The sequence below is a fragment of the Ichthyophthirius multifiliis genome, assembly GCF_000220395.1.
Source record: "Ichthyophthirius multifiliis unplaced genomic scaffold scaff_1120509249393, whole genome shotgun sequence".
Taxonomy (NCBI): Eukaryota; Ciliophora; class Oligohymenophorea; order Hymenostomatida; genus Ichthyophthirius; species Ichthyophthirius multifiliis.
Genome location: NW_004087746.1, coordinates 254,193 through 281,940, shown reverse-complemented (window position 1 = coordinate 281,940; position 27,748 = coordinate 254,193). Strand labels below are relative to the sequence as shown.

General features: G+C 16.1%; 8 protein-coding genes across 8 annotated transcripts, besides 44 other annotated features; 3 read left to right on the top strand and 5 right to left on the bottom strand. All coding sequences in view use genetic code 6, as the record gives it.

Moving 5' to 3' along the window:
• Nucleotides 1-2,043: 2,043 nt before the first annotated feature.
• Nucleotides 2,044-2,074: a microsatellite.
• Nucleotides 2,046-2,072: a microsatellite.
• Nucleotides 2,047-2,071: a microsatellite.
• Nucleotides 2,075-2,372: 298 nt separating the features above from the next.
• Nucleotides 2,373-3,447, bottom strand: IMG5_001210 (steroid 5-alpha c-terminal domain protein; the record flags this gene model as incomplete). Its single annotated transcript, XM_004040148.1, has 3 exons — nt 2,373-3,056; nt 3,112-3,205; nt 3,252-3,447. The coding sequence occupies 3 exons, from the start codon at nt 3,445-3,447 to the stop codon at nt 2,465-2,467; spliced, it is 882 nt and encodes a 293-aa protein (XP_004040196.1). The 3' UTR covers nt 2,373-2,464.
• Nucleotides 3,448-3,587: 140 nt separating this feature from the next.
• Nucleotides 3,588-3,660: a microsatellite.
• Nucleotides 3,661-3,804: 144 nt separating this feature from the next.
• Nucleotides 3,805-3,844: a microsatellite.
• Nucleotides 3,845-3,878: 34 nt separating this feature from the next.
• Nucleotides 3,879-3,943: a microsatellite.
• Nucleotides 3,881-3,943: a microsatellite.
• Nucleotides 3,944-5,395: 1,452 nt separating this feature from the next.
• IMG5_001200 (hypothetical protein) lies at nt 5,396-6,190 on the top strand (the record flags this gene model as incomplete). Its single annotated transcript, XM_004040147.1, has 2 exons — nt 5,396-5,714; nt 5,847-6,190. The coding sequence occupies 2 exons, from the start codon at nt 5,396-5,398 to the stop codon at nt 6,188-6,190; spliced, it is 663 nt and encodes a 220-aa protein (XP_004040195.1).
• Nucleotides 5,741-5,783: a microsatellite.
• Nucleotides 6,191-6,768: 578 nt separating the features above from the next.
• Nucleotides 6,769-6,807: a microsatellite.
• Nucleotides 6,771-6,819: a microsatellite.
• Nucleotides 6,820-7,053: 234 nt separating this feature from the next.
• Nucleotides 7,054-7,136: a microsatellite.
• Nucleotides 7,129-7,195: a microsatellite.
• Nucleotides 7,196-7,909: 714 nt separating this feature from the next.
• On the bottom strand, nt 7,910-10,856 carry IMG5_001180 (nucleotide binding protein, putative; the record flags this gene model as incomplete). The annotated part of the gene is made up of 5 exons (XM_004040145.1): nt 7,910-8,755; nt 8,978-9,393; nt 9,819-10,211; nt 10,265-10,651; nt 10,700-10,856. 5 exons carry the CDS (start codon nt 10,854-10,856, stop codon nt 7,910-7,912), a joined length of 2,199 nt encoding a protein of 732 aa, XP_004040193.1.
• On the top strand, nt 8,915-9,468 carry IMG5_001190 (hypothetical protein). The gene has a single exon (XM_004040146.1). The coding sequence runs from the start codon at nt 8,983-8,985 to the stop codon at nt 9,454-9,456; it is 474 nt and encodes a 157-aa protein (XP_004040194.1). The 5' UTR covers nt 8,915-8,982; the 3' UTR covers nt 9,457-9,468.
• Nucleotides 9,759-9,806: a microsatellite.
• Nucleotides 9,764-9,806: a microsatellite.
• Nucleotides 10,857-12,658: 1,802 nt separating the features above from the next.
• Nucleotides 12,659-12,703: a microsatellite.
• Nucleotides 12,704-12,911: 208 nt separating this feature from the next.
• On the bottom strand, nt 12,912-13,523 carry IMG5_001170 (hypothetical protein). The gene has a single exon (XM_004040144.1). The coding sequence runs from the start codon at nt 13,488-13,490 to the stop codon at nt 12,939-12,941; it is 552 nt and encodes a 183-aa protein (XP_004040192.1). The 5' UTR covers nt 13,491-13,523; the 3' UTR covers nt 12,912-12,938.
• Nucleotides 13,400-13,430: a microsatellite.
• Nucleotides 13,524-14,722: 1,199 nt separating the features above from the next.
• Nucleotides 14,723-14,762: a microsatellite.
• A 1,157-nt stretch (nt 14,763-15,919) lies between these two features.
• Nucleotides 15,920-17,448, bottom strand: IMG5_001160 (hypothetical protein; the record flags this gene model as incomplete). The annotated part of the gene is made up of 2 exons (XM_004040143.1): nt 16,887-17,448; nt 15,920-16,811 (listed from the first exon to the last, which is right to left on the bottom strand). The coding sequence occupies exons 1-2, from the start codon at nt 17,435-17,437 to the stop codon at nt 15,920-15,922; spliced, it is 1,443 nt and encodes a 480-aa protein (XP_004040191.1). The 5' UTR covers nt 17,438-17,448.
• A 65-nt stretch (nt 17,449-17,513) lies between these two features.
• Nucleotides 17,514-17,579: a microsatellite.
• Nucleotides 17,514-17,589: a microsatellite.
• A 217-nt stretch (nt 17,590-17,806) lies between these two features.
• Nucleotides 17,807-17,846: a microsatellite.
• Nucleotides 17,847-18,583: 737 nt separating this feature from the next.
• Nucleotides 18,584-18,612: a microsatellite.
• On the bottom strand, nt 18,613-20,007 carry IMG5_001150 (hypothetical protein; the record flags this gene model as incomplete). Its single annotated transcript, XM_004040142.1, has 1 exon — nt 18,613-20,007. The coding sequence occupies one exon, from the start codon at nt 20,005-20,007 to the stop codon at nt 18,613-18,615; it is 1,395 nt and encodes a 464-aa protein (XP_004040190.1).
• Nucleotides 20,008-20,261: 254 nt separating this feature from the next.
• Nucleotides 20,262-20,307: a microsatellite.
• Nucleotides 20,263-20,307: a microsatellite.
• A 1,372-nt stretch (nt 20,308-21,679) lies between these two features.
• Nucleotides 21,680-21,733: a microsatellite.
• Nucleotides 21,681-21,726: a microsatellite.
• Nucleotides 21,734-21,972: 239 nt separating the features above from the next.
• Nucleotides 21,973-22,014: a microsatellite.
• Nucleotides 22,015-22,292: 278 nt separating this feature from the next.
• Nucleotides 22,293-22,346: a microsatellite.
• Nucleotides 22,295-22,344: a microsatellite.
• A 519-nt stretch (nt 22,347-22,865) lies between the features above and the next one.
• Nucleotides 22,866-22,932: a microsatellite.
• A 130-nt stretch (nt 22,933-23,062) lies between these two features.
• Nucleotides 23,063-23,104: a microsatellite.
• Nucleotides 23,093-23,180: a microsatellite.
• Nucleotides 23,181-23,548: 368 nt separating this feature from the next.
• Nucleotides 23,549-23,592: a microsatellite.
• Nucleotides 23,593-23,822: 230 nt separating this feature from the next.
• Nucleotides 23,823-23,855: a microsatellite.
• A 169-nt stretch (nt 23,856-24,024) lies between these two features.
• IMG5_001140 (hypothetical protein) lies at nt 24,025-24,814 on the top strand (the record flags this gene model as incomplete). Its single annotated transcript, XM_004040141.1, has 2 exons — nt 24,025-24,304; nt 24,407-24,814. Exons 1-2 carry the CDS (start codon nt 24,062-24,064, stop codon nt 24,812-24,814), a joined length of 651 nt encoding a protein of 216 aa, XP_004040189.1. The 5' UTR covers nt 24,025-24,061.
• Nucleotides 24,815-26,066: 1,252 nt separating this feature from the next.
• Nucleotides 26,067-26,105: a microsatellite.
• Nucleotides 26,106-26,223: 118 nt separating this feature from the next.
• Nucleotides 26,224-26,281: a microsatellite.
• A 169-nt stretch (nt 26,282-26,450) lies between these two features.
• Nucleotides 26,451-26,492: a microsatellite.
• A 125-nt stretch (nt 26,493-26,617) lies between these two features.
• Nucleotides 26,618-26,667: a microsatellite.
• Nucleotides 26,618-26,688: a microsatellite.
• Nucleotides 26,619-26,679: a microsatellite.
• Nucleotides 26,621-26,678: a microsatellite.
• A 379-nt stretch (nt 26,689-27,067) lies between the features above and the next one.
• Nucleotides 27,068-27,153: a microsatellite.
• Nucleotides 27,068-27,165: a microsatellite.
• Nucleotides 27,107-27,384: a microsatellite.
• Nucleotides 27,151-27,318: a microsatellite.
• Nucleotides 27,385-27,748: the final 364 nt, after the last annotated feature.

Here is a 27,748-nt window from a genome sequence, read left to right as displayed (position 1 = left end):
AATATGAAAATTTAATCTAGGAATAATTAAATTAGATTTAAATTTTAAAAAGTAAAATTGATGAATATGAATAATATATAGAAAAAACAAATCTATAGAATATGGACAAAGATAATTTAGAATAAAATTTACTTTAAAAATTAAATGAATTACAGATTTTAACAGATTAAGATGTAAATAATAAACAAAAAATAGAACTTTAAATTTAAGAAATATCTAATTTAAATAATTAAATTGGAATATAAGAAACAAAAATAAATGAATTTATTGAAACAAGTAATTAACTAATTTAATAAAACGACAATTTAAAAAATTAAATTGATTAAAAAGAATAAAAAATATAAGAATTATAAAATGAAATCGAATATTTAGAATAAAAAAATCAAGAACTTGAAAAATAAATATTATAATTAGAAGAATAATTAAATATTAAAAATTAGAGCCTATAAAATTTCGAAAATGCTAAACTTTAAAACATAAACGAATAATAAATTGATGAAATAGAAAATTTATAATAATAATTATAATAAAGCAAATAAAATATTTAATATTTACAAGAAGAATATGAATTAAATATAAATAGATTAAATGAATAAATTGATTCCTAAAATTAAAACACAGAATTTTAAATTTAATAAATGTCAAAAACTATAAATTAAAAGGAGTAATAAGTATAAAATTTAATTTCTTAATTACAGAATTTATAAGATAGCAACCAAAAATTAGACGAATCATTAAAAGAATAATTTAATAATGAAAAAAGTAACTAAGAAAATGTTAATTTAATATAAGAATAATTAAACGAATAAATTTAATTAAATTAAAATTTATAAATTAAATATGAAACTTTATAAAATAAATATTAAATATTAGATGAAGAAAGTCAATAATAGTTATAAGAATTAAACTTATAAATAACTTAATAGACCTAATTATTATAAAATTAAATAAAAGATTTAGAATAAAAAATAATAAATTTAAATGAAAATAATTAATATTTAGAATAATAATTAAATGAAAATAACCAATAAATTTAAATGAAATAAATATCTTAAAAAAACGAAATCTTATAAGATAATAACTAGAAATTATAAAGCTAAAATTCGCAAACAATTGAAAATAATAATGACTAAGATTATAAATAAGAAATATATTAATTAAATAATCAAAATAATAGTTTATAAAAATAAGTTTATAACTAAATACATTAAATAGAGACATTACAGAACACTTTATTATAATATAAAAATGATATGCTTTAATAACATGAAGATATAGAATAATAATATATAAATTAAATATAGTTTCTAAATAATTAAATAGAATAACTTTAGAAATAATTAGATGATAAAAGTAACGATTAAAATTAAAAACTTATTATGGAACTTGAATAAGAATTATAATAAATAAAAAACGAAAATTAATAATATTAAAATTAAATTTATTAATAAGAATAAAAAATAGATGAATTAATGATTTAATCAAATTAATAAAATAATTGTATTACTAATAATAGTTTTGACAGTGAAACTAATGCTGAAAAAAACTATCAAACACGAAAAGAGTAAAGTTATTTAATTAAAAACTTATAATAAGAACTTAGTCTAAATAATCATAACTTTAAAATATAACTTTAAGAAAAACAAGAGAATATTTAAAATCTTAATTTAGAAATATAAGATCTTTAATATAAAATTACTGAATATAAAAATAAAATAGAACTTATGGAAGAAGAATTAGAAGTCATAAAAAGTGAAAAGGAATATTTAGATGACAAAATATAATTACATACATAATGTAATGAAACTAACTCTTAACTAAATACCGAAAATAAAGATGATAATAATAATTTGTATATAAAAATATAAAAGCTTGAACATTAAATATTAAGGTAAAATGAAGAAAATTAAAATCTTTAATAATAAGTAGACGTTTTAAATTAGTAATTATAAGATAATTAGAATAAATTTAATAATAATGAAGATATATAATTTATAAAATAAGACAATTAATTAAAATAAGTATTTATTTAAAAAAAAATTAATTTTTTTTTTTTTTATTTTTTTTTTTTTTAAGTTTGAAATTGCTAAGTTATAATAAGAAAAATAATAATTATTGAAAGATTCTAAATTTTATTAAATTGAATATTAAAAATGCAAAGATATATAAAAAACACTTGATTATGTCTAAGAATAATTAATAGTTTCTAAACAAAAAATGGGAGACCTTTATAATAATGCCTTAAATATAGGAGGTCCAAATTTAGTTGATAAACTTTTTTGTAACTGATATAATATATATTTTAATATATATAAATATTTAAAAAAATAAGCTTTTAAAATATATATATATAAATAAAAACAAGCGAAAATCAAATAAAATTTAATATTTATTAATATCTTATTTTCTGAAATTAATATAAAAAAAAGTCTAAATAAAATAAAAAATATTAATTAAAAATAATTCATTATTATTTTAATACATTAATAAGTCCTCCATAACTATAATTAATTGTTATAAAAGCAGCCAAACCACCATAAAACAAATAATTATGAATATCTTCATCAAAGAATTTAAATAAAAGTAAATAACTTTTATTCTTATATTACTCCCATCCTTCTTTTTTACTAAAAGAAAGCTCTTTTAAATAAATATTCAGATTAAATAAAGTTGTCCAAATAAATAGCAATAAAGCATAATTTTCCCAAGCTCCTCCAACAATAGCAAATCCTCCATAAAGAATAATTTCTCCTAAATAATTAGGATTTCTACATCTTGAAAATAATCCATCTGTAATTAAACCTTATTTATATTTCAAAGTTATAAATTTTTAAACATCAGATACTACCATTAACGTTACTCCAAATATATAACAAAAACAACTAACTGCTATTCTTTCTAATGAAGGATTAGTTATTGCTCTTCTACTTATTATGAACCAACCTATTGACCAATAAGACAAAAGGATGGCACAAGCAACTAAAGAGCTAAAAATAGTTTGTTTTACTTGCCATGATTTATCAGGGAATAATAAATCTTTTGCAATCCATATAAAACTTTTTATAATTATTTTTTGTTATATAATTTTTTAAATATTTATTTTGTTATTACCCATATGAGCCATGAAGAATAAATATTAAATATGCACTTAAAGAAAAATTATTATAATAACACATCAACAATATTAAAAATATACCAGTAGAACCTTTTTTTTATTTGATAATATAATTTAATAAAAAAAAAAAAAAAACCTTTGAAAGTATTTATTATATGATTCAATTAAAATATTTTTGGTCCACCAAGAAAATCAGTTGAAACACATTAACGAAATTTAGCTAATGGATGATCATGAGGATATGTAGAAGAATATAGTTGATTTTTTTGTTAAGATGATGTAGTTTATTAATTATTTTGATTAAGTACATTTCTTTATTTTAAATCTTACATTTTATTTTAATTTTATTTTATTTAAAAAAAAATAGATATACAACACATAATTATAAAATTAAAATTTAAGTAATTTATTATTTATAAATATTTAAATTAAAAAAAGTGATTAATGAATATTTATAAAAATAAATATATATAAATATATAAAAATTATTTTATTAATAAAAAATATATAAATCTTAATATTTATAAAGAAAAAAGTTTATAAATTCAATAAAATTAAATTTTTAAGATTTTGAATATATTTTATAAATTATTTAATTAATATTTATTTTAATATTGAAAAAATATTTAGTATTTGAAATAATAATTATTAAATAATCATTATATATATAAAAACAATTATATATTATAAATTTTTACTTTAATTTAATAATTTTTATTTTATTTTAATCAAAAAATACTTAATATAATATTAATATAAAATGTATATTTTTATAAATAGTTAATTTTATATATATTATTTTTAAACATATAATTTTATATTTATTATATATATATTTTTAAATAAAAGTTTAAATTTAAATTATTTCTTAAAAATAATTATAATAAAAAATGTTATTCGAATAAAATATATGTATTAATATTATTTAAAATATATATATTATTTTAATATTATTGAATTTTAATATATTTAATATTTATATTTTTTCAATTATAATTATATTATTTAATTTAAATAAAGATTTTCTTATTTCATAATAAAGCAATTTCATTATACTAATAATTAAAATATTATAATTTAGATATAAAGTAATCAAATTTATTTTAATAATTTTAAAATTGATAAAATAAACAAGAATAGAAAATTTTTAATAAGAGATTCTTTATTTAGTAGTATTAAAAAATTAATTTAAATATAAATAACCTGAAAATAATAAGTTTAAAAATTATAAAGTTGAATTTCATAAATAAATACTTTATAAAATTAATAAAATAATAAAAATTAAACTATTTATTTTCAAAAAAATATGTGCAATTAAGATCCACCGATCTTAATTTTATTTTAAACAGATATTATTTTAACAAAAACTAATATTTTATATAAATTAAATAATTTAAGAGTTTAAAAAAAATCTTTAAAATTAATTCTAGTTAATTTGTATATTTAGAAAATAAAATGAACTTTATAAAAGATTTTTAAATAGAAATATCTTTGTTTATTTTATAAAGCAATCAAAAATTAAAAAATAAAAAGCACAATTATAATAAAATAAAATAAATATATTAAATAATAATATCCAAACTTATTATTTGTTAAATTTATAAAATATAAATTTAATTAAAATAAAATAAAGATTATTATTATAAATATAACAAAATTTAGTGTTGGTTTAAAAAATCTACATAATTAAGCTAAAAATATAAAGATTAACAGATTTTAAAGGATTCAAAATTTAATTTAAGTAATATTTAAAATAATAAATAAATTGGAAATCTTACTTCAATTATTTATTTATAAAATTAAAGCTCTTCAAAATAAATAAAAAAATTAGCATAAAAACTTTGAAATTTAATTTAAACTTAAATAGATTTTTATAAAAAACAAATAATTAAAATAATTTTAAATTATACGAAATTACTTTATATAATTTTAATAAAAATTCATATTATAGTAATATAAATAAAAAATTTATCATAAAAAATAAACTAAACAACTATTATTTTTTATAAAATTTATTTTTAATATTACATATAATTATTATTATTATTATTATTAAAAAAAATCAAAATAAAATATTATTTTATTAATATCTAATTGTGTATCATATAATTTGATAATATAATTATTCATATAATTAGTTTTTAACTAAAAATGCTTTTAAATAAAATAACTTTAATAACTGGAAATTCATTTAATATAGGAAATTCATGTGCAAATCTATTTAAAATACAAGGATCAAAAATAATTGCAAATAATTTTTAAAATGAAAATATAGAATAAATGATTAATTTTGAATTAGATAAAAGAGAATAAATAAAATAAATGATTGATTATGTATTTAATAAATACAGAAAAATAGACATATTAATAAATAATAATATATTTGAATATGATGAATAAAAATTAATAAATACGTTTATATTTATTTATTTTCTTATTAATAATATTATTTTTTTATTCTTTTATAAAAGTCCTGATGATATTTATGATAAATTAATAAAACAAAATATGACAAGTTATTTTTATTCAATGAAATATGTTATTCCTTATATGGAAAAATAAAATTGGGGAAGAATCATAAACATATCTAGTGTTGAAGGTATGAATAAATAAATTAATTATATTTTATTAATAAAAATATAAAATATTATTAATAATATTATAAAATTACTATCAAACAAATATTTAAGTTAACTTTATTAAATTAAATATACATAAAAATAAGGAAAAGTAGGATAGTTGTAAAAATCTGCATTTACTGCAACTCAACATGCTATTTTAGGAATGACAAAAGTAGCAGCTTTGGAAACCGCTAGAAGTAAAGTTTCTATAAATTGTATTTGTCCAGGAATTGTCTATAGTGACTTATAAGTGAAAAAAATAAAACTTTTAATGTAAGATAAAAATATTACTTATAATGAAGCAAAACTTTAAATTATTAATAATAAACAACCAACTTAAGATTTTATTTATCCTGAATAAATTTCGGATGTTGCTTTATTTTTATGTTAAAACTCATCTTAAGAAATCAGAGGGGAAGCTATTTCTGTTGATGGTGGATGGACTGCTTAATGATTTTTTTAGTTTATATTTTAACTAAAAAAATAATAATTAACTTTTTTTCTTTTTTTTTTTTTTAATGTAAAAATATATTTATTTATATAAAGTTTTTTAAACTAAATATATCACAAATATTTATTATAAATAAAAAAATAAATTATCATAATTAGTTATTAAAAATCAGTTCTATTGTTAAATTTATTTATTTTTTAAATATAATTTACTATAAGAATGATGTGCTTAATTTCTAATAAAATCATAATATAAAATCAATTACTAACTACTTAAAGAATGAAACTTATTGTTTAAGGCACTTAAAGTTTCTTAATAGAAATTCTTATTATTTTTTTTATTTTATCCTTATTATTATTATTATATTTTTTCAACAAGAATATTTTCAAATTCCTTTTAGAATTCGTTAATTGTTTATTTATCTTAGTTTTTATTTGTTACTTTTGCTACTTATTCTTGTTCTTCTTATTAACTTTAAATAGGTTTATCATTTATAGAGATGTTAGTTTATTATTCATTTTTTTATTATTTAAATGATTAAGATTTATTTAACACCGTATTTTTAAGACTTCTATTATAATATTAATTATTATTTTTGGATTAATTTTATTTTTTGATTATAATTTAATTTTATGTGCTTTCAAATTATTCATCTTAATTGTTTTAAATACTTTTTTAATTTTCTTAAATTTGATTATTTGCCTATTCTAATTCACTTCTTATAGAATTGTTTCGTTAATGTTAATTTTCTAGATTAGTGCTGTAACTCATTTCTTGTTTTTATTATTTTTTTTTATTGATATTCTTTTAATCAAAAATTAAACTATTTTTATTCTTTTTTATATTTTCATTTACTATTTTATCAATTTATTCTTCTTCTGTATTTATTTTATTTTACTCTCCTTCTTTATTTATTTTATTTTACTCTTCTTCTTTATTTATTTGATTTAATTTTTAATTACTATTATTATTATTTTGATTTTGTTTTTAATTACTATTATTATTATTATTTATGTTTAAAATATTATTTTTTAGGTTTTCGTAATTTTATTCCTCTTAATTTATATTGTTATTATCCTAATAAATATGTTCTTTTTATTTAAATCTTTTTTTTAAAGTTTGTGAAAAATAATTATACCTCTTTTAATTTTTTAACTTTTATGTTAAAGTATAAATATCTTTTTATTAAATTATTTTTATTGTATTTTCAAGTTTAATTTCTTTGCTTTTATTTTCTTTTTTATTTTATGTTAAATAAGGCTATTTTACAAATTCGGGATTTTTATAAGAATTTTTCATATGAAGAAATTATTCTTAAACTAATTTATCATTCTTAAAATTTTATAGATTTTAAACTTTTATAAAAGCTTAAAATTAATCATTATTCGTTTATTTAAACTAAATATTCTCTTAAATTAAAAAATCCATTAACTTTTCATTATCTATGCTTAATTCAGACTCTTTTTATAAAACTTACATTTAATATATATATTTTTTCTTTTTTTAAAAAAAACAACTTAAAATAATTTTATATTTCTCTAAAAAAAAGCCAAATTATCCTATAATAAAAATTTACATATGTATAAAATAAATATTAAAACTTAATATATATGGATTTATATTAATATTAAAAGAAATATATATATTTATTTTAAATTTGTAAAATAAAATAAAAATATTTAAAAAAATAGAATAAAAAAAACATTAAGAAAAAATAAAATATCAACTACTATTATTATTTTATTTATACAAAGGATTCTAAACTTTTTAAATTGTCGCAAATTCTCCCATACTTTCAATACTAGCTTCGTTATTTCCTCTTGCAATTTTAAAATATCCTTTTTCTCCCCAACTTTCTCCCCAAGAATTTTAAACAATCCAATATTTTCCATTAATATCATCTTCACCCCATCCGACACAAAGTACTGAATGATCAACTTTTTCCCAATCATCATTTTTTAAACCGATTTTTTCAGATTTATAAATGCCTTCCGAATATGACATAAACTCATAATCAGGTTCAAAACTAACTACAATAGGTCCATTTTTATACATTTCTTCCATCATTAAGTATTCATTACTTTTTCCATAAGCGCCCCCAATATATCCATAATTAACAACTTTATAAATGAATTCAAGCGAACTTAAATCACAAGTTTCACATTTTCCATTCTTAGCCTTATATGGGTGACAGCTTTCAGGTACCATTTCAAATTCATTCCCAAATTTTCCAACCAATGTCGAATATCCCCCTTCACAACCTTAATTGTAATAATTACAATCTATCGAATGTTAAGCTGAAATTAGAACATCTTCTCCTGATTAAATTTTTATTCTTGCCGAAAGCATTTAAGCAGTTGCAATAGCATAGCAACTTCCACAACCTGCTTATTGAATTGTTTAAGGCACTTTATCTTACCAAGAGAAGTTTTTAGGGAATTCTTATTTTCGAGAACTTTCAGTAGTTTAAATAAGCTCTTCTTTTATTTCTTTTTAAATGAATGAAGTAAAGTATTATTTTTTTTATAGGACTTTCTTTTTTTTTCTTCCTGCAAGTTAATTTAATTCCTAAATATTTAATTAAATAAAATTATCATAAACTTTAGCTTTCCAACTAAGTTCTTTTCTTGAATTTATTTTCTCGACTACTTTTGTTAAATCTTCTTTTCTTCTTTAAATGAAAGATACTTATTAATTTTATTTGCTTTTTTGTTTTATTATATTACTAGAACCCATTTATATAAAAGTACTTCTGTCTTTGTTTTATTAATTTTCATCTGATATTTTTACTCCTTATGAACATCCTCTATTTAGTTCAGTATAATTATTGTACCACCCAACTAAGGTTTTACCACAATCAATTTTATAAAATAAACTTAATTCTTTCTTCGAATACTTAAAAAAATTCATAAACTTTATTCCGCCATAGTCTATTTCCCAGCCTTCATCATATATCATAGTCCATGTGCCTTCTCCTAATTCACCAAGTACTTTATTATCTTTTGTTAGTTCAATATCAAATGTCTATTATACGCCTTATATTTTACCATTTGAAGCTTTAAAACTTGTATTTGGATTATCTGGAACTTCATGTCCACATGTTACCATTGAGCGACTATTACCCTTTACTATTGGGTGTGATATTTATATCTACCATTTACCCACTATTTCACTTTTTACACAATGAACGGGTAAATCAGCATATGCTATTAAAGGTAATAATATTAATAATATTAAATAGGGCTTTTGCATATTTATATTTTGTTTGAAAAGTATTTTTCTTATAATTTTTATATATATATTATTTAATTAGTCTATGAATATTTTCTTTATTTTTTTTATTATGAAACGAATTAATATTTTCACAAACGTTTTTTGATATATAATTTAAAATTATATTTAAAGAAAAAATAATATATTATGTTTACTTTTTTTATATATAAAAAAAATATTAAAGGTATTATTAAAAAAAATTAATACAAAAAAAAATATATGATTAAAAAAATTAATAATAAGATAAATATATATTTTAATATTTAATCACTCTAATTTGTTTTTAATTAATTTTACTAAATCTAAAAAAATTAAAAAAAATTAAAACAATATTAAAAAATATTAATATAAAAAATACTTTAAACAATTTTCACATAAGCCTAACCTGCGTTAGTTTCCGGATGTTCGCTAACAATAGATTTTCCTTTTTCTGCGCAAATTAAAACCTTTGGTTCAAGTGGAATTTTACCTAAAAGCTATATTTTGAAATCGTCGCACATTTTTTACGCTCCCCCACTAACAGGAGGGAAAATATCACTCTAACACGCACAATTAGGACATACAAATCCACTCATATTTTCTACCACACCAAGAATATTCAATTAAGTTTTTATACAAAAATTAAGTTCTTTTCTTACATCCTAAAGACTAACTTCTTAGGGAGTAGTAATAATTACAGTCCCATCATTTTTAGGGTCTAATTGCATATACTAAACTATACTAAGATGCTCATCTGATGTTCCAGGTGGGGCTATATTAATTAAATATATAAAATAATGTATATATGTTTATATATTTTATTACTATCAACTATTAAAAAATCTAATTCTCCCCAACATACGTCTGTAAGGAATCTTTTAATTAAACCATTTTTTCTTGGTCCTCTCCAAATTATAGGATCATCTTAGTTTCCTAATAAAAATCCAATAGACATAACTCCTAAATTATCTTCTACGTAAACAGGACTCCATCCTTCAGCACTTTAATGTACTTCATGATTTAATAAACCCATCATTCTGGGAATCGAAGGGCCGCATAAATCTATATCTAATAATCCTACTTCGTATCCTAAATTTGCTAATTATAATGCCAATTGACTTGATACAGTACTTTTTCCGACTCCACCTTTCCCGGAAAGTACTAATATTTTATGCTTTACTAATTACATATGTTTTTATATGTCCTTTAATGCTTTTTTATATTTTTTTTTAGATGTAAATTATTATAGATTTTTATTACCTGGATCAGGCTCGTTCGCTTTACCAGAAGCACATATTTATTAATTTGGGCATCCTTAACACGAAGAAGATTTTCCTGCCTCCTCTGATTTAGTTCCAGGGCAATCGGTAGGGGCATTTTCGGGAATATCGTTATTTTATTATTATTCTTGCTCCATTTAGTTTTTAGATATAAAATAATCTATTTATTATAATATTTTTGTATTTATTATTATTAAATTTATATATATTTGTTTTTATTTATAAATTAATATAGAAAAAAAAGAAAAAAAAAATAGAAATTCAACTTGAAACTATGCAAAAATTAAAAAATTGTTTTGAGAAAATATTTAAATTTTAAAGAAATAAAAATAATAAAAAATACTAAAAAAGTAAAAAAACTTGCCTATAACCTATTTTCTTCATAAAACAAGAATTAGTATAAAACTGGTTTAATATTATCAAAAAACTCCATCATCTTAAATATTTATATAAGAGCCGCCAATATATTTAGGGTGTCTACTATAAATATAAAAATTAAGAATTATTAATTAAGTAATACCAAATAAAAATTGTCAATATCATTCTAAAATATAAAATTCATTAGATAGATAGAGTGATTAAATACAATCTTATTTTACAATAAAATACTCTTTATAATCTCTTTGTAATTAATTATTTATTTATAGTATGAATCTATGAATTATGGTTTAAATTATCTACTAAAATTCCAATAGTAATCAAAATATTTGAGATTATAAATATTAAAAATTCTTATATTAATCCATGTAAAATAACTATAAATTTCCTTAATATTTTCACATTCTACTATTTGTTAAATTCAATAAATAAAAAATAATAAATTACATACTTATTTTAACAATTTTTATATTTAATAATTTGTTCTTATAAATATTTAATTTTTTAGCATTTTTATTAAATGTTACTTAAATCATCTAATGCAATATTTATTATCTAATATATCTATCATAGTCAGAATTATATTTTTTACATTTATTATTAGATTTTTAATAGAGAAAAAACTTTGTATTAATTAGGCATTATTTAATTCTTTATTTGCTAAGTCTTAATAAAAGATTTTATTTTATTTTAGTAGTTTTATCTTAATATGCACAATTCTTATAAAATTAATTAAAATAAAAAAGAAAGAATTTTACAATGTTTAATAAAAGACTAATCATAGTGTCATGCTTAATACTTGTATTAGCTTAATGAACTTATTGCCCAATTTAAGGTTGAATCACATTCTTAGATAAGCTTTTATTAATTTTATCACAAGTCAAAAAAAATATAGTAGCGTTAATTTGTATTTATATGAGTTAAATTAAAATAAAGGCACTTTTTATTTATTTTAGTCTTAATTTAAATTATAAAATAAATATTTTTTTATTTCTTATTGAATGTTAATATTTTGTATTTATAATTATTTATATTTTATGTTCTTTTGTATTTTTTTTATATGTATAATTAGCAGTATACAGTGTCGATTCATCAAAATAATTATTTTCTTATTTTTTTTTAATGATTTAAAGTAAATATATATAATTGATTAAAAGTAAAAATAATCTAACCTTCAATTTTTCTCAAATTATATTTCAAAAGTTATTTAAATTTAATATAATACAATTAATAATTAAATTCTCTATATATTCTTAATGAATTAGTAAAATGCACTAAATAGGTAAATTATTAACATAAAAATTAACCTAAAATCATATATTATGAATCTTATAATCAATTATTGAATGGATTAAAAAAAATGTAAAACGAAATTTAGTTTTAAAATACACTATTTATATTTAATTTCTAAAAAGAAATTAAGTAAGAATTTTTTCTAGAATTTTCTAGAATTTAGAATTGATATGTTTTTATTGAAAAAAATAAAATAAAATATAATTAGATATTTTAATTCTAAATATAAATAATATATTAGATTTTTATTAAATAATTTCATTCCATATAATATATTAGATTTATTTTTTTTAATTAAAAGTTTTATTTTTTTATTTTTTTATATTCTAAATAGAAATATTATATAAAAAATAATTAAATTAACTTACCTTTTTTATGTTTTAGGGTAAAAAATTAATTTACATTCCAAAAAAACAATACATATTTCAAATAAATATATAAACATACATAAAGGTATACATTAAAAATAAATTCTGATTAAGAAATAAAAAAAATAATTACAAGAATATTTTCGAATATTTAAAAAAAAAAATATTTTAATTAATTTATCAACGATAACCTTTATAATAGTAAAATAAACCAATTCCAAAAGCACATAAAATCATACCAATTATCCCAAAAGTAAGAGCTTAGTAAAATTTATCTATATTTTCATAATTTTCTCTTAATTTCGAATTACACTGTGTGCAATAAACTTCTACTTTTTATACATAAATAGTATCGTTTTTATCTTCACCCAAAGTATGATACTCAATGCAGGAGCAACAATTACAATCACAATCATCATTATTTTTTTATTTATATGAGTTTCTTGTTATACTAGATCGATAATATCTATGATCATAATCATATCTTCTATTAGAATAAAAATAACAATCAAAACAGCAAATACAATTAGTATTAGAGGCAGTATTACAACAACAACATATGCAATTAGTACAACTATTGCAACATTTATTACAATCTCCTGATCCACAACTACTACCTTCAAGGCAATCGCAATTACACGTTGAATTTGAATTTGAATTTGAATTTGAATTATCGCACAATTTAGCTGACAAAATTACTATAGCAATAATTGTAATTGCAATCCCTGCCATTAATGCGAAAATGGCGAAAATATAAAAAACTAACATTAATGTAGTTAGGGTTATGTTAGGTGTTCTAACATATAAATATTTAGATAAATCAGTATGATTACACTCATAAATTTATATGATTTCTTAAAAATTGTTTTAATATTAATTATTTTAATAATAAGTATCTTATTAATTTTATTAAAAATTATATTGGTAATTTTATTAATATTATTATTAAATGTTTGTTTGATTATTTTATGGAATCTTTACATTATGATTCATTTAATCCTAAATATTATAATAATCTAAATTCTATTAATTATAGGGATTTTACATTATTGGCGCTTATATATTATCATCATAAGAATTATTAATGTTATTATTTATATTATTTTAATAATCCATTTAAGACAAAGGAGGAGGAGGAGCATTATAATATTGATTTTAATTATCCATAAGTTTTTAATTAGCTTATAATTTTATTTTAATATATTTATTTATATATTTGTAAATAATAAAAATGTATATAATATATTTTTTTTATATTAATTTATAATTTCTTTTTTTTTATCTAAATTTTAATGTTTTCTTTTATTTAAAAATTGTTTTTATAAAAAAATTATTAAAATAAAAAAATCAATCATTATATTATAGAAAAATTATTATTTAAAATATTTAAAAAAAAAATTAATTATTTTTTATAATTAATACTGTATTTTTTATTTTAAATATAAAAAACTAAAAATATTTTACTTATTATAAATTAAATATTTATCCAATATTATATTTTTTCATTAAATATCCTAAAAAATTGTTAAAAAAAAAAAAAAAAACACACACACATATTTATTTATTAGAATATAAAAAGATTTTTTGTTTTTTTTATTTATTAAAAGTAATTTTTACACTTAACAATTTTAATTTTATGTATATTTATAAATAATAAATATATTTTTTATAATTAATAGATTATTAAAATTTTAATTAATAATTAAATAAATGAAGCAATAATAAGCTAATTAATATAAAGAAAAAGGTAATTAGTTTTTTATGGAAAAACAATATTAAAATGCTATATAAATGTATTCAAATGCAATAGTAAAAAATATTTATAATAATAATTTATCTTTTAACATTAGAAAAAAATAAAATAAAAAATAAAAAAAAAGATATGTGATAGCTAAAATAGCATATTATTTTCAAATCGAGCAAAATCATATAAGCATATAGAAAAATTTTAAGAAGTATTTTTTTAAATAATTTAAACAAAAAAATAAAAATTTATCAAAAAAAAGGCATATGATGATGCATAAAAAGCAATAGATCTTGATAATTATAATATAAAAGCCCATTTAATAAAAAGTTAATGTATAGCTTAAGAAGGGAAAAATAAACAAAATATAAAAATTATTTAGAAAGCAATATAATAATTAAATAGAAGTAAATAATATATTACAATAATTTACTAAAATATATAAAAAAAAATCAATTAATTTAATAAAGCAAATGATTTAAGTAAATAATCTAATAAAACTTAATTCGAAAATGAAATTTACAAAAATATTTTAAGAGCCAAAAAAGCAATATGGTTTATAGAAAATGAAATAGAATAAAAAAATAAATAACAAACTTTAAACTAAATAATTGTTTATTAAATTTTCATATTATTTAATATAAATTTTTACATATATTATTCTTATATAAAGCAAGTTATAAAAAATGATTAAGTTTTAGAAAATAAATTAAAAAAAGAAATGATTAATAATGTAAACTATATAAAATCTAATATTCTATAATAATAATTAATTTAAGGTTTAGTCTATATAATTGAATTAATAATTAACTGATGTTCCTGAAACATATTAATGTCCAATATCTATGGTATAAAATAATTATTTATTTTTTAAATATAAATAAAAAATAAAAAATAAAAAGAATATATTTGAAGAACCTGTTACAACTGAATATGGATTTTCTTATGAAAAAAATTGTCTGCTTGAGCATTTTAGATTAAATGGACATACAGATCCTATTTGTTAAAAATAATTGAATCCTTAATTTGTTTATCCAAATAAAAATTTGAAAATAGCTGTTTAATAATTACTTGATGAACACCCCTATTTATTTGAACATTATTTATAATAAAATAGTTTAGAAAAAATAAAATTTTGATTTTTAAAATGTTTAATTATAATTTAATTTAAAAATAATTAGAGATTATATTTTATTTACTCTAATATATATTATTATTATTAATTTTTAATCACTTTTTTATTTTATTTTTAAAAAAGTTTAATTATAAAATATTTTTAGTTTATTATTTATAATATAAAAGAATAATATTTCTTTAATTTTATTAAAAATAAAAAAAATTGATTAAATTAAAAAAGAAAAAAATTAATAATAATATAATTAATGTAATTTATATATATATATAATTAATATTTTTTTCATGTTTAAACAATTTATTTTTTCTTCTCAATAGCTTCCAAAGCTAATTCTTATAATTTTTTATGACTATATAAATCTTTATTATTAATATAAACTAAATCATCTAAATTAGGAGTAGATAAATTTTTATCAATTTTTTATGAATAATATTCTTACCTATTTGTTTTTATAATATTTTCGTTATAATTTTCTCCAGATTTATGAACAATTAAAATATTTGAATAATATTCAATATCAGCTAAATATTCTTCAATATTGTTTTCATTTAGGTCAAAATCTTATTCATATTCATATTCATATTCAATTTTTTTATTTAAATTAAATTCTGTTTTTCCAAATTCTTTTAATATATCCTATAATCCCGGTTTTAGTTCCTAAAAAATACTTTTAATATTTCCGATTTAATTATCTTTTTCTTAAATTAAGTTTTGGACTCTATTTTTTGCCTTTAAATTGTCTGGTGTATTTAGTTATGATCTTTACAAATCTTAATTAAATTATTCTTATTTAATATAATTTAACTATAAATCATCATTTTCTTTTTCCTAAATTTCTATTTATTTTTATAAAGAGTTCACATATCTATATAAAGAGCAACTTTATTCTTGACTTTTTATAAAAGTAGTTGTTATTTCATCTAATTCTGCAGTCCCGCTTTGATTTTGTATTTCTAAGAACGCTTATTCGATTATTTTCATATTTTTTGTATACTAATCTATTACTATTATTTTTTATTTATTTTTAGCTATTAAGTTTTTTATTCTTAATTTTAATAAATTTTCTGTATCTATAGTTTCAAAATTTTCTTCTTTATTGAATTTTTAATAATCTTATTATGAGTTATGCTTATATTTTTCTAAATATGATTAATTTAAGAGTTATTGTATTTAACTTTTTTTGTTTTGTTTTTTTAAAATAAAATTATAAATATTTTGTTTTTTTGTTTTATATATAAAAAAAAATTACTTTAAACATAATGCTTTAACTTAATCATTTTTACATTTTGACATTATTATTTAATTTTTATTCTCATTTATTTTATTTTCTTGTGATTATATTTTTTCTACTACATGCTATGTTTATTAAGAAGTTTCTTAAAGTTTTTCTTATAGTTACTTGTACATTTCTAAATATAGGTTTTTTTCTTTCCTTAAAGTATTTATTTATTCCTTTAGTTTATAGTTTTTTTTTTGAACATTATTATTTCTATTTTATGTTTATTCTATTTCTGCACGATAATTTTTAATATGATAATCTATTTGCTTTTACTAAGGTTAACTTAGTAAATTTTTTAACTCTGTAACTTTTTCTTTTATCGTTATAAATTCTTTTTATTAATTATTATAAGTTTTATCTAATGTATATAGTCTTCGGCGTTCTTATTCAATTTTTTTGGTGAAGTTTTCAATGTCTCTTTATAATGAAACCTATAAGGGCTCGTTTAATATTGATTTGCCTATTTTTGCTAAAGAACTTAAGTTTCTTTATGAAATTTTAGAAATGCTTCCTTAATACATTTGTCTTATTAAATATGTTTTATATTTAAATAAAATTTTTAATAAATAAAAAATAAATATATCAAATTAACCATAAAAAATAAAAAAATAATTAAATTCAAAAAATAATAAAAATTAATAATATTTAGAAAATAAAAAAATATATTTATTTATTTATTAATATATATGATAATATTTTTTTTTTTTTTCAATATAAAATATATAATACATAAATTATAAAATATTTTTTTTTAATTCATCTAAATTTAAATACAAATAATTTTAAATTTGTTTATTACTTAAAATAAATAAATTTAGTTTCATATTTCAATAAAAAAGTATTAAAATATGTTACAAACAACCATAAAGTAATGTTTTGTAATTCAATATAATATATATTTATAAAAGATATATATATTATTAAAAATATTAATAAAACTTAAATTTTTATATTTAAAAATATTATTTATCATTTAATTGAATTAAATATAAATTATTATTTATTTAATTTATATTAAATGAAATATAAATTTGTATATTAAATGTAAGGAGTTCGAAGAAATTTAACAAAATAAAGTAATTTAGAAACATAATAAGACGGAGATAATGATTTAAAATTAAATTTAATAAATTCAAATTAAAGCTAAAATACCAGTTGTATTAAGCCTTAACCAAATCAATCTATTCTAAAAAGTTCACGTAATTACAAAAGCAAAAATACAAGAATAGATATCTATGGATAAAATATATTAAATGGAAATAAAAAACATAAAATTAACTTTAGTTTAAAAAACCTAGAAACAGTAATTATAGTAGAAAATTTCAAAGAATTAAATAAATTATAAGAGTAAGATGAAAAAACAAATTCGTTTTACGAAAATATTTGTAAACATTGCTAAATTTTTTGAAATTTTATTTTAAATATTTGGTATTCTACTAAAGCCCATATTTTAGGTAATTTATTTGCATTATATTTTAGATACCCTAAATGTTTTTATATGTTTAATTAATTCTAAATAAATTTATATCAAACTGTTTATATTTTAATTTTTTTTTTTTTTTTAATTTAAAAATAATAATAAATAAAAATTTTAATATATGATTTTTTTTTTATTTTATTTTTTTTAAAAAAAAATTATGTTTAAAAACACAATATATTATTTATTTATAAAAATAAAATAAAAATAAACATAAAATCATTCTTCACTAGTAGCTGTTTAATATTTTACTTATGTCTCATAAAAAGTACTAATTTATTATTAACTTAATCCTTTTGTTTCTCTAATTACGAAATGTGAAAAAGTACCCGCTAAAATGCAAATAATACCATAAAATCCAAATAAATATACCAAGCTTAAAAAAGGTAATGCGACAACAATAATAGTAGCTCCTATCCAATTAACCATAGTAGCAATAGAAATTCCTTTTTCTGGAAGAATTTCAGAATTATAAAGCCAAACAATTGGTCCTAACGAGAAATTGAAAGCTAAATAATAAAGGAAAATAAGTATAACCTAGACAAGTTAACATTTATCAATAGAAGACAAAATACATAAAGCAACTTAAAAAATAGCACAAAAGAATGACCCATAAATAAGTATTTTTTTCCTCCCAAGAGAATTCACAAAAAAACTACTTAAAATAGAAGCAAATAGCAAAGTTACATTAGATATCAAAGATATTAAATTCTAAAGTACAAAACTACTAATCATTTGTTAAAAAATAGTTCCAGAATACATAACTACAGCATTTATTCCAGAAAACTATTAGAAAAATTAAAGTAAGCAACCTACTAATAATTTTTTTCTATATTTAATTGAAAACATATCTCCATAGCTTTGTTGTTATTTACTTTTTTCAAATGCCTATTTTTGAATTTCTTAAATTATTGATTCTTAATATTCTTCCTTATACATATTTTAAATTACTTATTGTCCTTATTCTTATTTATCATAAATAAAATAATATAAAGGAGTTTCGTAATTAAAAAACAAAATTAAAACCATAGATCTCAAAACAAAAAAAATCAAAGGAAATAAATAAACTAACCTCCAATAATTTTATGGACTATCTTCTCCTTTTTCATTAAAAAATTAACCTAAAATCGAGCTTAAAATTATTCCCATAGCAATTGTTGTATTAAATATAGTTCCCATTTTCCCTCTTAATTCATTCGGAGAAATCTCGGATATGTACTAAGGGACTATACTACTATTTAAACCTGTTGCAACTCCTGTTAATGTTCTGGAAACCAATAAAACATGTACATTTTTTACTTAAGTTAAACATGTTGCTACTATTCCTAATCCATCAAGTAGCAAAAGAGAGTTTTTTCTAGACACTACTCCTAATAAATTAGCGGAAAAAAAAGAACCGAAAATTGCTCCAAAAGGAACTAATGCACAAACTAAAGCTTTGTATAAATCATATTAAGATTGTTATACCTGTAATACATTAAATAAAGTTTTTTCGGAAAGTGAAAAAACACCTAATGAGTATCCGAAAAACAAAGATCCTAAACAACTATTTAATACTTGAAATGTTACTTTTAGAGATGATTTATGCTTGTTTTATATTAGTTTTACCTACATATATTTTTATGCTTTTTTTGTAAATTCTTTTATGTTGAATTATAGATTTTTTTTTAATGAAATAGATATATTATTTAAAAAAAAATATTTTTGATTTTAATAAATATATCATTAATATATTTTTATATATATTTGTATGCTTATTTAAGATAAGGTATACCAATTTATATTGTTTTATTTAATTCTTAAAAATTTATTATTTTTGTTTATACTTTTGGCCTTTTATTAAGGATTATTTAATCTTTACAAATTCTTTTTTTTTAATTTTTCATATATTTTTTTGATTTTTCATTATATTTTCCTGTAATTCAGCTATTTTTTCCTTATATAAGATCTTAATTATCATCTATCTTCGAATCTACTATTGCTTTTTTGCTTATTATTTTACATTTTTATTTGTTTCTTAATTAAGATAATTAAGAATGAGTATTTTTAATATTATATCTTAAGTATCATTATCTTCTTATTTAAGATTATCTTTAATTTTTATATTAATTAATAATTTATCCTAAGCGTCTAAGAAAATGCCTTTAGGAAAAATAGGATTATAATTTCCATAAATTAATGCAAGTAAATTTCCATTAATGTCTCGTACTAAGGCTTCAGAAGAATATATTTGTATTAACTTAAAAGTTACAATGTCCTCATTTTGAAGGAGAATTCTTCCAGAATCAAGTTTTATTTCTTAAAAACACCATATATCTAGCTATTAAAAATATATAATCAGTTTTTTTAAAATAGTTTTTAGCACTTTAATTATTAAATTTATTAAGAAAATAAGTAAAAGTAAAATATATAGTCATTAAATTCATATTCGTTAATTAAATTGTTAAAAATGCCTTATTTTATTTATTATTAATCATATTTTATTTTCCTTAATATAACTTTTTGCAGATATAAGAACTTTATAGTATAATCCGCGAACATTTCCATTTTAGATATTTGGATCACTTAAATATTTTCTATTTCAATTATAAACATAAATAAGAATAAATTTCTAGAAGAGAAGGCTTAAATCCTAAAATAGAATTAAGTCATTACACCTGGTTAACATTTATTCTTACACGTATTTATTTATGCTTTATAAATAATTATCTAGTTTAAAGTTATAATGTTTATAGTAAGAAAAAGATACTTTAAAATCTCAAGAAATTAAATATGAATGCCTTAATGTTTTTTGGTTTATTTTAGTTAAGAAAATAATCAAATAGTTTATATGTTTAGTTCGAATAAGGTAAATCCTATTCATAAGTATTGAAGAAATAAAACTTTTTCATTATTTTGTAAGTTTTTCAGAATAAAAAATAAAGTAAATGGTACTAATAATTGTATTATAAGTTTAGAACTCTAAAATCAAAAGTTCCATACGTAATGCAAACTTTTAGATTTTTTTTAATTTCTTTTTATAATACAGAATACTATAAGTTACTAAATAGAAAGTAGTTTTAGCTTTAATTTTATTATATAAATTTATTTAATTTTACTTTAAACTAATATTCGTATGCACAATTCTAAATATTAAAGTTTAGTATTTTTTTAGGCTTAGATTGTGTGTTTAATATTTTATTATTATGTATTTTACGAAATATTTTGTTTATAAAAATAATTTTTATTAATTAGAAGTATATTTTATATATTTATTGAAGTTATAAAGAATTATAAATTTAAACTATCATTTTCGTTTACATTTAAATTTACATTTTCATTTACATTTTATTTTTCATTTCTATTAGTTTTCGTTTTTCTATTTATTTTGTATAATTAAAAATAATCTACTATTAATTCTTATATACAGAGTTTTAAATATATTATTAGCGTTTAAAAATTTAAACTATAATATATGAAAATAAGTTATTTACTTTTTTAAGAAAAATATTTTTCTTATTATTTTAAAAATATAAACATAAAATAAAAAATTTTCTTTTTTTAAAATAGAAAATAATATAGAAATTTTTAACAGAATAATAAAAAAAAAAATATTAAAAAATAAGAAAATAATTTAAAAATTTATAAAATATTGATTTATATATTTATTAAAAAATAATAGGATATTTATTTTAAATAAAATTTATATTATTTTAATTATATAAAAGATATTTAAGATATTTTAATATAAATTTTAAAATAAACAATATTAAAGATATTGAATATAAATTTATGTAGATGATATAATTAAAAAGATATATAAAAAGTATTAATAAATAAAGTATAAAATATAAATAATTTTTAAAAGGAAAAATAAAAATAAAATGATTAAAACTAATAAAAAATAAAAAATATATGTAATTATATATAATAATATATATATTTTTATTATATATATATATATATAAATATTTATTCTATTATAAAAAATTTTCTTTTCACATAATATAAAATATTTTATTAAACCTATATGTTTTAAAGTTTTTAATGAATTCTAATATATTTTAATTTAAAATTTGATTAAATTTATTTTTAAATGAACAATTATATTTTGAAATTTAATTTTCATTCTAGATTTTAATTATTGTTACTCTAATACATTAAAATTACCTTTTTTATTTAATTTCATATGGAATAATATATTTTTTTTATAAAATTTTACATTAATTTCATCTTTCATCTATTAATTTATATTTTTAAATTTTTATATAGTATCTTATACTTTCAAGTTATTAAAAATTTTTAGTTATGATAATTTTCATTAAATTGTTGCAATTTCTAAAAAGGTTTTTTTTTTTTATTTTTTGAATATTATTTCTGACTTCAAGATTAAAATATCATATAGAACATACATAATAGTAATTAGGGATATATTTTAAAATATTAAGCGTTATTATTAAATTATAATTAAAAAAAAAAGAAATTAATATTTGTTATATAAATAATAAAAAAAATTTAATAATTATAAAAATATATAAAACAAATTTAAATAAATTATATTGCGTGTAAAATTTTTATATGAAATAAAAATAATTTATATAATATATATTTTTTGTTTTTATTTATAATAATTTAAAAAAATTGGTGAATATTAATATATATATTTAATTATATATATGTTAAAAAAATATTAATAAATATTTTTATATTTTAATATATATTTATATTTTTTTAAAATAAAACATATTTTTTTTTTATATAAATTTTTAAAATCAAATATAATTTTTATTTTAATGTTATTTTTAAAAATTGTTTTATATTTATATATATCTAATTAATTTTATTTTTAATAATTATATTTTAGATATTTTTAAATATAAAATTTTTTTTAATTCAATATTAAAATTTTAATAATTTTTAATTTAATTTTAATAATTTTTATATATATAAATAATAAAACTATTTTCGAACATTTTTTTATAAAAATTAATTTATTTTAAATATAGATTAAATTTTTTTGCATATTTTTTAATTATATTTATTCAATCTTTTTAAATTATTTATTTTGTTTTAATTTTCATTTTTGAATATTTGTAATTTATTTTTAATTTAAAATATATTTTTTTTATTTATTATTTGAACTTAACAATAATGAAGGCAAATTTTTAAAATTTCATTTATATATTTAATAATAGTTATATATTTTATTATACTTTATATTAAAATAACACTTGTTTAAAAATATTTATTAAAATAAAAATATCATTTATAATATTTTAAAAAATTAATTAATTAATTAATTTTTTATATTTAAATAATTAAAGAGATTTTAGTTTATATTATAAATTATTAAATAAATTTTGTAAATTAATATTAAAATATTTTTATATAAAAAATTACAATAAATAAATTTCATTTATATTGTATAAAAAAAATATTTATGTGGTTATTAAATAAAACAAAAATAAATAAAACAGAAATAATTTAAAAAATAAATAAAAAATTAAAATTAAAATGTAAATAACAGATTGTAATAAAGTTCTTAATAATTATATTGATAATTAATATTTAGCAGACCTATAAATATTAAAATCTTAAGCACTTTAAACTGAAGTTAATGAAAAAATATAATAAAATAAAAACAAAAGATGTACAGAATTATTAAGCACTTACTATTAAGCAAAAAAATATGACGACATTGATTTATTAGCTTTAGAAATATAATCTTTAAATAACTAATATTAATAAAAAAAAATAGAAACTTAAGAATGGTAAATTTAATTAAATAATTTAAAACTAGAGATACCAACAATTTAAACAGTATAAAATTAATAACTAAAAAATTATGAGACTTAAATTTTACTTTTAATGTCTGATATAGATAATAAATAATACGAAGTAAATGAATTGGAAAAAATTAATAAAAATTTAAGTAAATAAACAATAAATATGAATATAAATATATATATATTTATATATTTATATATACTAAAATTTTATAAAAAATAAATTTCCTTTATTTTTTTTTTAAAAGAAATTCCTAATCATATTTACAATTTATAATCTATTTAAAGCTAGTAAACATAGTAAGAATTTGATTTTTCTAAATTTAAAACCGATTTTCTTAATTATACCAATGAAGAATAAGAAAACCAAAAGAACGGATCTTTTCCTTTTCTTTAAGAAAGTTAATTAAAACTTAACACATAATATCTTAATTAATCAATCGATTAAAAGATCAAAGAAAAAAATTTGTAACAAATACAAGATATATAAATAAATTAAAAAGAAACTTAAGGCTTACAAAATAAATACTAAAATACAATATAAACTACAAACTAGCATAAAGAAGTTATTAATTTATCAAATTTAAAAAACATAAAAAAAAATAAAAAAAATAAGTTACAGTAAGAAATAATAAATAATTAATAAAATTAATTGACGTAAAACATAGCTCAAGCAACATAAGAAATAGAAATACAAAGAAAAGATCTAAAAGAATAAGCAGAAAGCTAACGTTAATAATGTGAAACTACTTAAATTTTAAAAGAATAAGAATTACCTCAAATAGACGATGAATATAATGATTAAATAGATATTATTAAAAGATCCCATAAGAATATAAGTGATAAATATTAACAAAATATAAATGAAATAAATTCTTTATTACTTTAAAAAGAATATTAATTATCCTTAGCTGAATAATTCGTTTAGAAATAAAAATTAGAAGTTTAGAAAGCATAAGAAGCAAAAATCTATCTATCTAAAAGTCTAGAAAAATAATAAAACTATATAAATATAAAATAAAGCTTTAATTCCATATATGAATAAAAAAAAGATTAAGAAATTATTAATGCTTTAAAAACCTTGAAATTATCGTATTATAAAGAATAAGAATTGCTCGAAAATAATAGCTAAGTATTAGAGAAAATTCTCCGTTCTAAAAATGCTGAAATTGTAGCTGCAAATCATACAGCAGTTAAATATAATACTGAAGCAGATTATTTAGCTTCAATAGAAAAAGAAAATAAATAGAAGTTTAAGATTAGTAGTGTAAATATGCTAATTCGGAAAAACAAAGAGTATAAGAAGTCGAAAGTGCAAGGTATTTTAGATAAAAATAAATTATAGAAGCTCAAAAAAATAAATAGGATTATATGTTTGCTTAAGAAAGAAATAACTAACAGTTGATAAATAATATTAAATAAAAATTTGATTAGGTTAATTACTTAGATTCGTAAAATAATAAATTAAGTAGAGAAAGTAAATATTCTTAAATAGAAAGAAAATATTCAGAATTAAATAATAATATTATGGACAACAATTTAATATAATTATAATTATAAAATAATATTTTAAATTAAAATAATAATTAGAATTTTATTAATTCTCAAAAAATGACTAATTTATAAGGAAACAAAACACTAAATAACACTTAGGCTTCAAGAGATAGTTTATGTTAAAGTTAAGTTGCTGAAAAAAAATGAGAGTTTTAAATATATAATAAATAATTATAATGGCCATTGAATATTTTTAATATATAAAAAATATTAAGATTTTTGATTTTTTTTAATAAATCTATATTTATAAATAAATATAAAGTATTTTTTATTTGTCCTTTTATATATAAAATATATATAATTATTTAAATTTATGAAGTATTAATATATTATTTATATATTTATAAAAAAAATAAAATAAGATTAAATTTTAAAAATAAATTAAATTATTAATAAAAAACTAAAAGAAAATAAAAATAATTTATTTATTATTTAAATTTTAGTTATGATATAATTATAAAATAAATTATTAGATTATATTTTTAGTTTATAAATTATCTAAATATAATGAAAAATTTATTTATTGAATAATAAATTAAAATTATATTATTTAATATTTAAATTAAAATAGTTTTGAATATTTTAAATAAAAATAAAAAAATAATTTTTTTAAATATACTATATGGATTAATAGAATAATAATATATTAATTTAACAACATTATCTAGCATAAAATGATAATTAAAAAAAACACTATTAGTATTAAGATGAATTTTCATTATCAAATCAAGAAGATTCAATAGATATAAAATATTAATAAATATATAATAATTAAAAATAATTATTTCTTAACAGTATTAAAAATAGCATATAAGAAAACAAGCAAAAAGTTATAAATAATAATGATTATTTAATATCTAAATAATCTTCAACAATAAGTGATAGTAAAAATAAAAAATAAAAAAATATATATTTATATATAAATATATATATATATATATTTATATTATTATATTTATTTATTATTTTTTTATATTCAAATTAAGACGCATTAGATGAAATAAGTAAAGAATTTAAATAAAATATTGAATTTATAAAATATTCTGATTATTTCTAAAAATACTTAAATGGAGAGAATTTAAATGAAAGTTCTTTCTAATATTAATAAGATTAAGAATTAAAAACATAAAACAATGATTCTTTAATTAGCAATCATATTTTTAATTAATAAAATCAATTTTAATAATAAATATTAAATAAATTAAATAAAAGTTAAATTAATAATAATTAAGAAGTAATATAAAAATTTTAAAAATCATAAGATATTAACTTTAAAATAAAAAAAGAAATAAGTTAAAGCGCTAAATATAATAACAATATATATTTTAATCAATAAAATTAGAAATTTTTAAAACAATAAAAATAATAATAATATATATAATAATAATAAGTATAATAATAATAAGAATAAAAATACGAATAATAATTATAATTATAATAAGATTAAGAATAAGATTAAGATTAAGATTAATATTAAGATTAAGATTAAGAGTATGAATAAGTATAAGATTAAGAATAAGAATAAGAATAAGAATAAGAATAAGAATAAGAATAAGAATAAGATTAAGAATAAGATTAGGATTAATATTAAGATTAAGATTAAGATCATGAATTGGAATAAGAATAAGAATTAGAATAACATTAAAAATATCAATAACAATAAAAATAAGAAGAATAAAAATAATAAATAGAACAAAAATAATAATTTCTTTCTTTACAATAAAAAGATTATTAAGTTTTATTATAATAATCTAATGATTTTTGTAAAGAATTTCATGGTACATTCATTAGTTAATAACAAAGTTAAAACAAATTATAAAAAACTAACGAAAATCTATATGGAAATAATATTGGATTGTAATCATCTTAAACTTAAAATAATTTTTATTTATAAGATTTACTTGAATAAGAAAAAATAAAAAATCATAATTTAAGACAAGATTTAGAAATATTAAGAAGTAGATTAATATAAGAAATAAATTGCGAAAATTAATAAAAAATGCAAAACTAATAATATTAATAATTTATATAATAGT